The sequence below is a fragment of the Alosa sapidissima genome, chromosome 4 (assembly GCF_018492685.1).
Source record: "Alosa sapidissima isolate fAloSap1 chromosome 4, fAloSap1.pri, whole genome shotgun sequence".
Classification (NCBI taxonomy): Eukaryota; Metazoa; Chordata; class Actinopteri; order Clupeiformes; family Clupeidae; genus Alosa; species Alosa sapidissima.
The window spans coordinates 2,505,148-2,520,717 of NC_055960.1; the positions used below are offsets into that span (position 1 = coordinate 2,505,148).

Sequence of the window (15,570 nt, forward strand, 5' to 3'; positions counted from 1 at the left end):
AACTACGAGGTTTAAACGGCCCTCCGCTTCGCGTCGGGGCCGTTTTACATCCTCGACTGTGCATTAACTTCTGTGAACATACCGTGTCGTCCATTATCCCTTACATAACGATGGCAGCTTTCTTCTCGTCGTACAGGAGTTTTGAGAAGTACCTCAGTGATTACGAGGAAGAAACCATGACTAAGTTTACAGTCTTAAAGGTCCAGTATGTAGGAAATAATGGAAAATACACTGTAACCATTCCAAATATAATCACCATATGTTGTCAGAGAGTAAGGAAACACGATGAATTGAAGTAATGGCTTATTTGACAACATTACTCTAACCCGTAAAACCCCGTAAAACCCATGGAAAAAAAAATTAGTTACGGGGCGGAATCTCTTGGAATTTTCGTTTATGTTTTGAACGATTAATTCTAGAATAGCGTATAAATAATGGGCTAGCGCGTCCTGGTTGCCAAATTAGCAAAGGCCAACTGTCAACAGCTGTCAGTTGTAGTCATGAACGCCTACAAGAGGCAGGCAAATTTCCAAAATTAAAACAATAAACAAATTAAGTGGATATCGGAGGAGCTTCCTGAGATGGTGACGTCTTCGTCAAACGAAGAATATCAAGTCTGACGCAGAGCTGGCCATATTTCTCCACAACAGGTAGCCTAGGCTAAACTTCATCTGCATCGCTAACTTCAGCTAAATATGTTACGTTGGTTAGAGAGGTATTTTTTGTTTTCACTGTTTCCGTAATGTGTAGCTGGGTCATGGTTGGAGAAACGTTAAAGCAGCTGCAGGACAACTAACGTTAGCTAAGTCTTCATTACATCTGGCAACCCAGAAGAGGCTCGCGTCTGGTAGTCTTGAGAACGTTCACCAGTGTTTTGATTTTGGCCTGCAGAACGTTCGGTAACAATCCTACAAATCGCACCTTTAACTAAAGACCGCAGTTTTGATCAGGACGTATGCGCGAGTTTGTGTGTGTGTGTGCGCGCGTCTCCCTCTCCCTCCTGTGTCATATAATGTGTCATATAAAGGCCAATGTTATTATGTAAGCAACTTAAAAACTTAAAATTCAGATTGGCAGAATCTCCTGTTTTCCCGGGGCGTGTGCGAGTGTGTTTGTGTTTTTTTAGAAGTGGGGTTTGGTTTGTAGTGGACACCTTCTGCTAACCAGTGCCTAAGGCTGCAGATTAACTGTAACTCTTTTCTGTGAGGATGGGCACTGGTTTTCAGCGGCCCTCACAACCCCACACCACCACCCCACCCCTTCGTGTGAGGATGGACACTGGCTTTCAACGGCCCTCACAACCCCCCCACACCACCCCTTTCAAGTGTGCATATTGTATATAGTTCTCTGCAAACCTACGGTGGCATCATTCCTTCAGTGTGCATATTGTATATAGTTCTCTGCAAACCTATGGTGGCATCATTCCTTCAGTGTGCATATTGTAGTTCTCTGCAAACCTATGGTGGCATCATGCCTTCAGTGTGCATATTGTAGTTATCTGCAAACCTACGGTGGCATCATGCCTTCAGTGTGCATATTGTAGTTCTCTGCAAACCTACGGTGGCATCATGCCTTCAGTGTGCATATTGTAGTTCTCTGCAAACCTATGGTGGCAGCATGCCTTCAGTGTGTCTTAAACAACCACACATAAAATGTATTATATTATATTGATATTTTATTGTATTTCTCTAAATGCATACTTGACTGTAGATAGATTTATGAGTAAAGTTACCAACACAGGAAATGTTCTATTTTGTCAGAATGCACCAGAATGCTTTGTTTGTATGTGAAAATCACAAACCCCACCCCCCTAAAATTAAATGAAATCATATTGGACATATTGTGACTCTCTAACTCTTATCTTATCTGTAGAAGCAAGTCTCTCTGATGTTTATGTTTCTGCACTACAATGGTACTGTTACCACACTGCACATAACTGTACTGTACATATCTGTCCATATGGTTCATACCATATTTATTCAGTTTTTATTATTATACATTCTGTTCACTGCATATATCTATATGATTCATAATGGTACTGCCAATACATTGCACATATATGTAAGCCTACATGTTGTGTTCTCAGATGGAGTCGAGTCTCCGTGCAGAGGTAGATATTGCATGCCAGGTTTCAAAAGTTATGATCTTAGTCCAATCGTTAGCAGCTCCATCACAGCAAGTTATGGTCCATCCCCAAAGGGAAATGACAGTGTTCATTGTGCAATTGAAGCAACTCTTTCACAACGATCCATAAAAATAGTTTTAAAAATAGTTTTCATTTATGACACGGATATCCATGGCTGAGACGTCTTTAATTATAAGTTCTCGTAACGCGGGGTAAAGTTAAACTTACGTGTCCATATATATTATACTTCTTTGGGACACCCGTGATCATAACTAAACTATTTATTTTGTAATAGTATTTCTAACATGAATTTATAACATAAAAGTGATGTTAATGTTCGCAAAATAGCTATTTTTCTTTTTTCCTTTGGAATATCCACGATCGCTTCCTAATTCCTGTCCTGAGCGGCGAGATTTCACTATCTGTTACGTAACTTCCGTTCTTAGCTGTATCCCATCTAGCCACAACCTCTCACGGGCTGGTTTCACCGCAAACTGCGTGCAGGCAATGGGCGTATGAAACGTAATCACATAGCATTACGGCACAGTGGTCATGGGAAATGTAGGAAGTACTGCCAGGGGATATATATCGGTGCGACCGAGAACAGAGCCTTATGTATCATGCATGCAATGCCTCATGCATCACCGGCCAAATTGGCTAGTAAGTTTTTACTAATACCCGCCAAAATGAATTTTTACCCGCATTTGGCGGGTTGGCGGGTGTTAATTTAGAACCCTGGTGACGATTGTGAAATTCTAGGCCGATACTAATGTTTAAAATAACAATTTGGCTGATATATCAATAGCTTTCATATATTTCATTTCTTTGATTATTTTGTTTTAGTTGTATATACTCTTTCGTTGCAAGGAAACAAAAATATTTGTCATCACCGTTCGTTCAGACCTTCGTAGCATTTCGTTATCTCACTATAAAATGTGGCAGTATGTGCATGACACAACATTTAGTGCAGAATTGATGCAACATAATGAGATAAACCAAGCCGCCAACAGTAAATGTCATATTACTTAAGCCGATAGGCTGATATCGCCTGTTACCAAAGTTAGGCTGATATATCTGTGCATCCCCACTCACAAAAGGTCTTAACTGTTATGGACAATGTATTTGAGCATATCAGACCTTAGATCAATGCCAGAGTAAAAAAATATGAGCAATGTAACACCAATGGCTCTAATGTCTGTGACACGAAAAGAGCCACGCAATGCATTAATACTGTCCTGCACAAACCAAAGCTAATTTAACTACTGGGTAAACATACTGATTTTGCTCATTTAATAACACGCAACACCACCTTTCAAGTCACACCAAAGTCACACTTTAAGTGATCCTGCAACATGTCTTCATGTCAACTTATTTTACATTTCATGTAACTGGTCATGACCATCAGCACACTTCACTTAAAGTGCTACTTGTGTCATTAGTGCTGCACATGTCATAGTCAGTTGGTTGATATGCATTTTGCTGACACATTTGTGAAATTAAGATTTGTTTCAGTCCCAAAGTCATCCCAGAGTGATGGCTGACATATCTTCACTTTGTCTTTCGTATTATATGGAATTAAGGAATGCCATATATCCTGTGGTCAAGCCAGACCTCAAGCACAGCATTATTTTCTTTGAAAAACTGTGTATATGTGTGTGTGTGTGTGTGTGTGAGTGTGTGTGTGTGAGAGAGAGGCACAGAGAGAGAGACACACACACACACACACACTGCCGTTGCAGTAATGTATGATGCATGATGTTTTGTTTTGTCTTTACACACTACTACGTACATGTATGCTTTGGCAATACAAATTGTATTTTTTGTCATGCCAATAAAGCTCAATTGAATTTAATTGAAATTGAATTGAGAGAGAGAGAGAGAGAAGCTGGGGAGAACTAATGTTGTACATGTATTTTCTGTGTGATACAGGCATAGGCAAAGACAAAAGGCAAAAGCCAATGTCACAATTCCTGTCAGCTATGCAGCGCAATGCTGACGTCAAAGGTGCAGAGGGTGTAGTATCTAGTGTGCCTTCTGCTGCTGAACTGCTCCCCTCTGTGCAATGACGCACTATATTTAGAATCATATTTAGCTCCCAAGGTTGTATTAGGAGGAGATAGGTGAGAGTGCATATCAAGCATGTCGATGTCATGTTATGTCAATCACCACAAACATAATTTTACGTCATCATAACAATGGTGTAGTGATTACTTTTAAATTCCCTGATCTCATCCCATCATAAGTTGACTTCCATCACTACTGAACAAATTAAATATCAGTCAAGACAATGTATGGGGTCTTTAAGGCTCCTGCTACATGATATGGCGCCTCATCCCAGGTTTTGTCACAATATGAACTTGATACATACAGTACTAGCAGTGCTGAGATATTCCCCCCTGACAATAAATGGAGGCAAAAAGATGGGTAGGGGTTATCAAAAATATCCGTTTATGGTAAAAATAAGGTAACAATTTTAATAACTTACCTTCTCTGCAGACTGTGCTGTGCCAAAGAATATGGGAATGAAGGCAAGCCACACTATGCATGTGGTGTACATAGTAAAGCCAATAGGCTTGGCCTCATTGAAGTTCTCAGGTACACCACGGGTCTTGATTGCATACACGGTGCATGTCACCATGAGTAAGATGCTGTATCCAAGTGAACAGATAATCTGCAGGTCTGTGATGTCACACTTAAGGACACCCCGAGCCTTGTCAGGGTTTATGGTCTTCTGCTCATCATAGTCAATGACAGCGTTAGGTGGATCCACCCCAAACCAGATGAAGACCCCCAGGAGCTGCACAGATATAAGGCTGGAGGTGATGGCTAGCTGGGAGGTGGGACTGATCAACTTCGGTGGTGTTACTGATTTTTTACCCTCTTCAAAGATGCGATAGATTCGGTTGGTTTTGGTGAGCAGAGCAGCGTAACTTATGCACATGCCCAGTCCTAGAAAGATCCGTCGGAAGGAGCAGATGCCTATGTCAGGCTTGGCAATCATGAGGAACGTAATGATGTAGCACAGGAATATTCCAGTCAGCAACACATAGCTTAACTCACGGCCAGAGGCACGGACAATAGGGGTGTCATTGTAGCGGATGAATGTCGCCATTACAAATATGGTGGCAATGATGCCCAGCATGGCCAGGAAGACAGGGATGACAGCCCAGGGAGAGTGCCACTCTAATTTGACAATTGGGATGGGTTGGCATCCTGTGCGATTCGCGTTGGGTCGCATATTGTAGGTGCACAGCTTGCAGGTGGTCTCGTCATACTGGTACTGATAGCCATCACACAATTCACAGTGCCAGCAGCACGGCATGCCTTTTACCATCTTCTTCCGCTCACCGGTTTTGCATGGCAGGTTGCATACAGAGATGGGGATCTCCTGCTCACCATTGGGCCATTGCATGTCCTCAATCTACAGAGGAGAAACCAAATAAGAAAATGATATGAAAGGCACATAGTTTCCATATATCATCATCACAATAGATTCATGTAAAAAATATATGCATTTGCATATAAAATGTTAAAATAGCAATAGATATAACACACTGTTCAGATCCCCGAAAAAGATGTGGCATGTAAAATTAATTTGTTAATTCATACCATGTGCACAGCATTAGGCACCTGGGCATTCTAAAACATCAGCCTTTATAAGTCAATTATTAAGTCCACAAAAAGGATCATTCAAAACACTGCAAATCATAGACCTTTCATATATATATATCTATATTATATATAGATATATTTTCTAGCCATGGATACCCCTATCCACCCACAAATTAGATTAAATTAGATTAGATCTTGGTGTACTATTGTACATTCCAAATATGATCTTGATAACAGTTCAGATATATTTTCCCAGAATGGTGGGAGGAGTCCATGCACACATACACATGCAGAAATCCATCCATGGATGTCAACCATTCTGATCATGAGCTAGCATTTAAATTCTGATGGTATCCTCCGAGGCTCACTGTGGCGATAGTGTGACTAGCAGAGTAGTAGAGGTCTGGAAAGTGAAACACTTGTGGTAGTGAATGATGCATGAGCTCCTAGCACAACTGGAGGTGCCAAGGCAATTCAGAGGCGTAAAAAACCCTTAACATCCCAGTAATCTGCCATCTGAAAGGTATATTAATTCTGAAGATAAGAGGAGGCAAGAGAAGAAGTATGAGAGGGATTAAAGTTCTTTTGAATCGCTGAATGTCTCGATTTCCTGTCCCTCTGTGACATCCCTCCTAATCAGTCCATTGTACTGTAGGTGTTGTGAAAAACCCAGTGACAGGCAAAGTACACTGGGCACTGTCTGTTGTGTATTGAATAGAGATGCATGTGACTCCCTATTCTCCCTATTGCATCTGTGTTAGAGTTTAGCACCACATATGCCAGAATACAATATCAGGCGTTGACAAAAGCAACTGTCGGTAACACTTTATTTTAATGTGTCGCTGTTACAGTGTACCTACCTAATTAGGTACAGTGGTACAACCTGTGTAACAACATGTACTATCAGGTACTATCATTGTACTTGCATAATGTATTTGTGGGTACCTACATATAGTTGTTACATTGTAATACTGAGTGCTTTTACAAAACTTTGCCAATTTGTCTAAATTTTCATCAGAAAATTTAGACAAATCTCTGAAAACTCCGGCCAAAATGGAGATTTGGGAAAACTCCGGTTTTATGTTTACATGTAAACAAGGAAAACGGCATTTTTGCATTGTGACATGTCATTCCCTACTTTGTTTGAAATATCTGATTGGCCACCGGTTTGCGACAGCCTTCCATTGCTGTTTTTAGCATCGGTGTGAACGGAATTATTTATCCCAGAACGGAAGTATTTATCCCAATGATGTCAGCAGTCAGGTTAAGGCTATCAGCACATTTTACATGAAATAGGCCCATATCACAGAAATCATGTGTTTCTTTCATACACAAATCTTAATTACTGAATTCACAAATGAAATATGCATAATTTTAAATTGAGAATGAATGATGCATAGGTCTATAGGTGCTCAGGCTTTCTTGTGTTATCAAGGGATTTATTATGGCTATGAAGCACTGAGCAGAATCTCCCAAGCAGTTGCTAGGATACTAAGAATTCAATCCAGCATCCTTTCTACTTTTTGGGTGCTGGCTCATTCCCAACCTCAATAACCTGCACAACCTGCTGGAATGCAGCATCTTTATCTGTGAAGACACCTTTCTGTGCACCAGGGGTCGCCAACCCGTCGATCGCAATCGACCTGTAGATCTTTGGGACTCCCAGTAGATCCCGAGAAAAAAAGGAAAAATAAAAACACAGTCACCAAATTCCTGCATGTTCGCCAACGTCACAGGGCCTACATTTCAGCGTGGGATTGTAGGTATAGCGCATGATTTATTCAAGTCCCGCAACTCTAGCCATCATGATGCGAGAAATTCCAGCACACATTTTACAGCGCTGTCTAATAACATTAATCTAATAATGGAGCTGCGTGAATGCGGAACCGGACGGACCAACTGACTTGAACCGAACGTAACCCCATGCAGAGACACACACGCGCGCAGAATCACTTTGCAGGTGAGCTGTCCAGGAAAAGAAAAGGAAAGTTTAGCGATCGGGAACTGTACGTAATTTTGCAAACACAGAAGGATTATATAGAATGGCCATGAGACGCGAGGGAACATGGATGTGTTCTCCATTTGAGGAACGTAATCGATTTCGGACGTGCACAGTCAGCTACAGATACACAGCGCCTATAGGCCTAGGTTACTTTCACTTTCTAGAGTGCACATTCATTACGTGAAAGATGCTTCATACCAAAACAGCAATCAAACATTATATAATTTATCATGATGTGTTGTCACAAACGCTTAATCCAATTAGGAAATCAAAACCAAAATAATGTAAGTAAAGACTATGTTAAGTGTTGTTCTCTCATTGATGCCTGTATAAGGAAAATGTGATTTAGGTTTGTAAAATGTATGCCATCCTTGTGTAACCCAGACTAAAAGCTACAGAGGCACAGGTTCACAAGGGGGTGGAGGATGTGATATTTTTGACCTGATACATTTGCATAAATAAAAGGCCTTAAAGTGTTGGCTTCGGTTCTCTTTTGACGCTTCAAGGTAGATCTTGCCTTTGTTCAGGGCTGAGGTCAGGAATCTTGGGCTCAAAAAAGTTGGTGACCACTGCTGTACACACTACTAAATCTAATAAACTAAAAATATTGCATCAAGCAGTCTCTGGGTATATGAATCCAACCTTTTAAAGGTGCTCTAAGCGATGCCATGCGTTTAGGCTAAAACATTTTATGTCACTTACTGCAAACATCACCTAACCAACCGCTAGTTGTCTGTGTCCTGAATACACTGTAAAAAAACGCAATCTCTGTGGACAGCCCAGGCTCCAAAAACGGCAACAAAAACAACCTGGGAAAACCTAGCCAATAAAAACATAACAAACTGTTCCAGCAAATCACAGACGAGATGTGCATTTAGGAGAGTTTCAATTGCACGGGAACAGCACGGGAGGGAGGGGGAGGAAGTAGCGAGCTAGCTCTCTGTTTTGTTTGAAAGTCAACAGAAGTGACGTTACCCAGCATCGCTTAGAGTACCTTTTAAGATTACATTCTCCTAGAAAACTGCCAGTAGGCACAATCTGGTAAAGTCAATTAATATGCACCTATGAATGGATTATTATACGCAAGAAATTATGCTGCAGTTATATAGTTATATAATTTATACTGTTGGGGTCTATCTTTTTCTAGAATTAAGTCCAGCATAGAAACAATTAAGAGGTTGTTGCTCAAGTTTCTATGGATACTGAGCAAGATAAAGCACCTAAGCTTTAAGCGCAACACTTTTAGTTTGTTGTTCAGCATACATAACAAACAAAAGCAGATGTATCTATTTGTGCCATAAGTATCTTGTACGAATGCTGATGTTTGCCTGGGGTGGAGAGTACAGGCATGCTTTTGACATAATGTAGTAAAAATAGTTTTGTCAAACTAAGGAGATCAGGGCCAGGTTTCCCGATAACGATGGATACACGCACTTACGAGTGTTTTCTACGATTCCTCTTAAGATCATGCATTTGGTTTTTCCGACTGTTTCCCGAACATGTTCGTAGCGTGAACGTGCATGCGCTGCTCTTAAGATGCTCTTAAAGGGAGCTGTCCACGTTAATAGTTCTGAAATATCCTCTAATTTGATGGTGATGTCAGGTGACTGCACATCACTGCTAGGCCTCCCGTTTAAACTTCAGATCTATACATTGATTCACATCAAATAGAAACACTTTGACATCTGCATGTAAGCATCCCAAGTAGGCTATATACCACACACAGACATAAATACTTGTCATTATTTAAGATTAGATTGTTGCACCGTGCAATAATGTTTCGTGGTGTCACACGTTTGAAGATAAGAAACAGGTCGAGTAAGACAGTGAGGAAATGTATAGGCTTAGATTTTGATGCAACACAGACTAAACCATATGTTCCTTTCTCTGCTTTTACCTCATAGGCCTAATAAAAGATAGCCCACACTTACACAAAGATAATGGCAAACTATTCTGGCAACGTCTCGTTCCATAACTTCATTGCATTATTGTCCGCTTTTAATCACATTATTATGACCATTAAATGTAGGCTATGCAATTTGCATGCTAAATTCTGATTCATCACAAAATACAATACGAATGGGAACGCAAGTTGGATAATGTATTCTAAGTTGTAATTCCCCTGTATGTAGAAGTACCTGTTAAGATGCTCTTAGCCGGTAACAAGAACTCTGGACCACTCGTAGATCTACCAGTGTTTTCACAACGCTCTTAAGCTACGATGGTTTCGGGAAACAGTCGGCAAATCTTTAGACGTTAGTAAGGGGGACTTTACGATGCTCTTACTGTAGGCTTACAATGCTTTCGGGAAACCGGGCCCAGGACAAAAAGAAATGGGCCGACAGCGTCTGGATGTAGGGAGACTATGTGACCCCAAAATTAAAACTGCCTTCATCCTGAATTTGAAGAATAGGTTCCAAGCTCTGATTGACATGAATGAGGACCACATGCAACCAAATACGAATGAAATCAATAACAAGTGGGAACAAATTAAGCAAACATATCCAGAAACCAGCAAAGTTTGTCTGGGAACAACAAAACATAAAAAGAAGGAATGGATAACAACTGACACCTGGCGATCCATTGAAAACCGGAGAGACCTTAAAAAAGGTACTTGAAGCAAAATCTGAAAGGCTGCAAGAGAAGTACAAATTGGAATAAAGGGAAGTAGACCAAGTTGTAAAGAAGAAGGTAAGACCAGACAAGAGGGCTTACATGGAAGATCTTGTGAAACAAGCAGAAGATGCAGCCAGACGAGGTGAGCAAGGATTGTGTACAGGATCACCAATAAGATCTGTGGAAAGTATCCTCGAAACATCAACTCCCCAATTACAAAACAGGGACAACGTCTTTCATCCAAAACATAAATAGAAAACCGATTGGCAGAACACTTCACTGAAATCCTCAATAGACTACCACCTACAGTAGAAGCTGACATACAAGAAGCTGAGGCTGACCTTGATATTAACATAGAACCACCAGAGAAAGAAGAAATCATTTCCGCCATCAAATCCCTGAAAAATGGGAAAGCACCTGGACAAGACATCCAAAATGCTGAACTGTTTAAGGAAGACCCAGGGCTGGCAGCTAAAGTGCTGAAGCCTGTTCACAAAGATTATAAAGGTGCCCTGAGTAACTGCAACAACTGGAGCGGCATCACCCTTAGAAAGGAACAAACAAGGTTCCGGAAAGGTAGAGGGTGTATTGACCAAATATTACACACTATTGACCAATATGACCTATTGACCAATATGACACACTATGCACACCTGTTGGCATCACTTATTTTGCATTATTTTAAAGGCACACTATGCAGGTTTTTTTTAGCTTAATATGGAAGTTTTTTAGCTTAATTTACCTTCATTTAACTGCTTCAGAGTCATTGGAATGGTTATATGACTTTTTTCGGGTTGAATGGTGGCCGTCTCGCTTCCCCCTAGCGCCTGTGAGCGGAAAAAACACCCTTGCAACTGTGGGCCGGCGGGCCTCAGTGTCAGGAAGTATAACGAGTAGCCTACACATACACGCCAGGCACCGGCTAGAAAAAGGTAGCGATGGAGTTTCTCAGACATTCGTCATGACCGAGCCAGCGAAAAAGAAGCAAAAACCGAGAAAACAGTAAGGAAATTGCCAATACTGCGTAGTTTACCTTTAAATGTAACATTACTTTGTAGAAATCTGCTTTCACTTCAACATTAAAAAGGGAATTTTTGTAAATTATTGAAACATTTTAAAAAAACATTCCATTTATAAAAGCAATAAAAGTGAAAATAAGCAATAACCAAGGGGGGTGAATACTATTTATAGGCACTGTATATTGCTAGAGAATGTCAATTATCTATTTGATCATGTGACGATTTAGTTTAGGTGCAAAATTTGAACTTCACGAGTCATGTCCTTCAGAGTGGTTGTAGGAAGAGAAAATGGTTATGAATTTAGATTTTTTAGTGGCCAGCCCACTGATGACCCACATCCTAGCGGTGATGCAGTGGTGTCTCCATATCATGCAATCACACAGATCATACTGGTCAGGATAGTCAGCTAGTAAATTGTTTGTCTTACAAGTAAATAATTTCAGTTTAGGTTGCCACTGAGCACCTGTTTCATTGCATTGCTAAAATATTTTTGTGATATTGGTAAAGCTATGCGCTCATTTTTATATATAGGATGTATGGCAAAAATAAGTACACTACTCACAAAAAGTTAGGGATATCTGGCTTTCGGGGGAAATTTAATGTTTCAGTACAGAAAGTGGACATGCATATTCAAAAGTTTAGAGAAAGTCACATTGGGCTCTATTTTAATGGTCTGAAACGGAAGTGTCTTTGCACAAAACGCAAGTGATTTTGTGGGCGGATCTTGGGTGCTGTTGCTATTTTACCGGCGGGATAAATGACTTTTGCGCCCGACGCAAATCTAAAATGGGGTGGTCTGAAGTAGCTACATTAATAATGGGTGTGGTTTGGGCGTAACGTGCAATAAACCAATCAGAGCATCATCTCACATTCCCTTTAACAACAGGCACACTTGTTCCATAGCTGATTGCTATTATGGTGGCGTATTTGCCAGGCGCAGCCAAAAGAGTTCACAGCTCTATAATCACTGTTCAGTTGGGAACAGTTAGCTATTGATTTTTCCTCTTGACAAAATGTAATGCAGAATTGTCACAAAGACATACTTGTCCGATGTTTTGGGATCACTCTCACTGAATCACAAGGTTATGAATGCATGGTGATATTTTTGCAATGTACAATGTAATCTCTCCCATGCTGCCGCTGGGGCATTTGGGTTAAATGGCATCGGCATGCAATTCAACATCACGTCTCCTTAAGTCCTCTAATATTTCCTAATTTATGTCATCAACACATCCGTGATTCGTGAAAATGTGTACGCTAGATTTATGCCTATTTTTTCACATCTTAAATCAGCTTTTATGTGCTGTTAACCAGCAACCACAGATAGTACAAGAAAGCAGCAAGTATGGCTACAATTTCTGTAGTTGCTGCATCCATTCATTGTTATTATCTCTCCTGCTCAAACAAATGTTGTGCGTTTATTAAGTTGATGATAACGTGTTTACAAACTCTACTTAACAGAAAATATTGTAAATAGCCTACTGTCATGCAGTTAATGGGTTAAGCTAATTCACTAACTCAAGACTTCAAGGCCATCATGGATATAAAAACGTTTTTTGAAAATAACGAAAGGATGGAGGGAACATAACAAAGCTTAGAGTTATTTCAGATGGGCTACAACAAGGTAGGCAAAATTATGGTGCTTAAAACCTTAGCGCAGCTGGAATAATGCTTAGGCTGATGTTAAAGCGCACGCGATGTTTAAAGCCATACACAACGGTAAATTGGAACAAAACTAAAGGTAACTTTAGCCTTTATAGGGCTGAATAAAGTTATTAATAGGTCATATTTAGGTCAAATTAATAGGTCAAATTAATAGGTCATAATTAGGCGTTGTTGTAGTAAAGATATTGCATGTATATGTTGTACTATATAGGCAGGGTTGGGTCAGATTACTTTGAAAAATCCAAAAATCAAAATGTAGCCCCTTGTTTTAGTGTTACCATTTACTGTACTTTGAGTCACCAGGTCCCATTGTCTGAAAAACACCCAAAACTAATACATTTCTATAGCTATTCTCCACTTTGGGAGTGGTGTTTTGGTGGTTGAAATTTTGGTAACACTTTATAATAACTACACACAATTCATAATTTATTAAGCCTTTGTTACTTATTAGTTAATGGCTTGTTCATCATTAGTAATTTCCTGTTCATACATAATTTATCATCAGTAAAGCATTTGTTCACACATTTATAAATGGTTTGTTCATAGTAAATAAGCCTATCCAAAAATATGTTTGTAAGTACATGATTTATACTTAATAAGTAATGAAACAACCACTTATAAATTAAATAATTGTCTTATTATAAACCAGTTGCAAACTATTACAAAATGCTTTGTTCATCATTTGTAAAGCATTGTTCCTATGTTAATTCTTATAAATAAAGTATTTGTACACACAGTTATAAATGGTTTGTTCATATATAAGCCTATATCTAAAATATGTTTATTAATTATAGTTAATACTTAATAAATTATACGATAATATTTTGTTGATGAAGTAATATTTCCATTATTTAACAGTTGTTACATACACATGCACTAATGATTAGTTAGGGTGAGGATACATAATATAAACCACTTCCTAATACTATAATTCATGATTAACTCAGGAGTTACAAGTGGTTAGTTAATGATATTTTGTGCTATGATAAAATGCTTTACTGATGATACATTATGTATGAACATGAAATTACTAATGATGAACAAACCATTAACTAATAAGTAACAAAGGCTTAATAAATAATGAATTGTGTGTAGTTATTATAAAGTGTTGCCGAAATTTTCACCCCATACCAAAATTGATCATTTAGTCATATTGGATGTGATCATGTCAATATAGCCATATGAATAGCCAGATAGCCAATAGCCAGATGAATTTCGCTCCGCCTAGCTCCACTCATCCATCTGGAACCGATCCATTGAAGTGTTGCTTCAGAAGGCTGGGCCTAATCAAAAAATGCTTGCATATGATTGAATAAGCCACTTGTCTGTCATCTATTGACGTGCTACTTCAACCACTCACATCGAAGCCAACCCGTGACGCTAATAACAGACTCACAGTCGCTTCTACGCTATGTCAAAGCCGTGTCGCTCGGGGATCAGTGAGGGGTTAGGTGCCTTGGATGTGGGCATGGGAGAGCAGTGCTCAACCACTTCCCCCGCCCACATTTTTTCTACCTGTCGGGGATCGAACTGGCAAGCCTGAAGCTTGTCAAATTAAAAGATAGCTAGGCCATCATAAAAAAGTTGCATTGTTTGCATGATAAAATGTAATCAGGTAATCCCCAACAATGTAACTGTAATCTGATTACACAATTTTTTTATTGTGATCTGGGTTGATTATAGTTACTTGATATTTGTAATCTGATTACGTAATCCAGATTACATGTAATCCGTTACTACCCAACCCTGTATATAGGCTACTAAATTTTTAGGTCACCAATGCACGAACAAAACCGGGAAATGGACAGATATTATCAGGGCTTTGAATGTTTCCGTCTGTGCACGGGGGTGTCTGTAGATTGGTGTGCAACGCATTCATTCATGCAGGCCTGTGGTCATGCATGCGCCAGGGTTTCCGTTGTCCGGTAATTACCAGACATTGGCCGGAAAAAAAATGAAATGTCCGACAAAATTAAATCTTTCCGGTCAAACTGTCCGATTGAAATTGGCTAATGATCCCGTCCCCTAACGCAATCTGAATTTGAGAATAAATAGGAAGTGCACGCTTAAAACATCCATGTTAAACAACGAACAAATGAGTGAGGCGGTTCAAACATGGCCAGGCCCAGGCAGACTAGCCTTAAAAGTTTTTTCAGAGGCCAGAAGTGATGGATGATGATAAATTGGTAACGTCTGAAGCCTCAGATGTCCGGTCAACTCCACCACCACCAGATGAAAAGCAGAAGTGTCGGGCGTATCTGTCGGAATCAGTGACATTGGAAGTGGAGTTGCGGGGGGTGCGGCCGCTCCAAGACACTGTCATTCTCCGTGTACACTGGACATGCAAAGTGTTCTTTACCCAAAGCATACAGTAGGCCTATGCGTTCTCTGTCTATGATCTGCAGGGTTAGGGCCTCCTCGACGAGGCGATTACTGGTCCGCGGATAATTTCTGGCACAATTAAACGGTATCATTGAACCGCGGCCGAAAGAAAAAGAAACTAAACATTTCCCAGAATAGGAAACATTTCT

The 15,570-nt window shown here is 39.9% G+C and overlaps 1 protein-coding gene across 2 annotated transcripts in view; it reads right to left on the bottom strand.

Moving 5' to 3' along the window:
- LOC121707435 (metabotropic glutamate receptor 7) overlaps positions 1-15,570 on the bottom strand; it is a 252,051-nt gene that overhangs the window by 43,915 nt on the left and 192,566 nt on the right. For both annotated transcript variants that reach the window (XM_042089996.1, XM_042089997.1), the window contains exon 8: positions 4,611-5,546. In XM_042089996.1, coding sequence (XP_041945930.1) covers positions 4,611-5,546 — 936 coding nt within the window. The remainder of the gene's footprint in view (positions 1-4,610; positions 5,547-15,570) is intronic.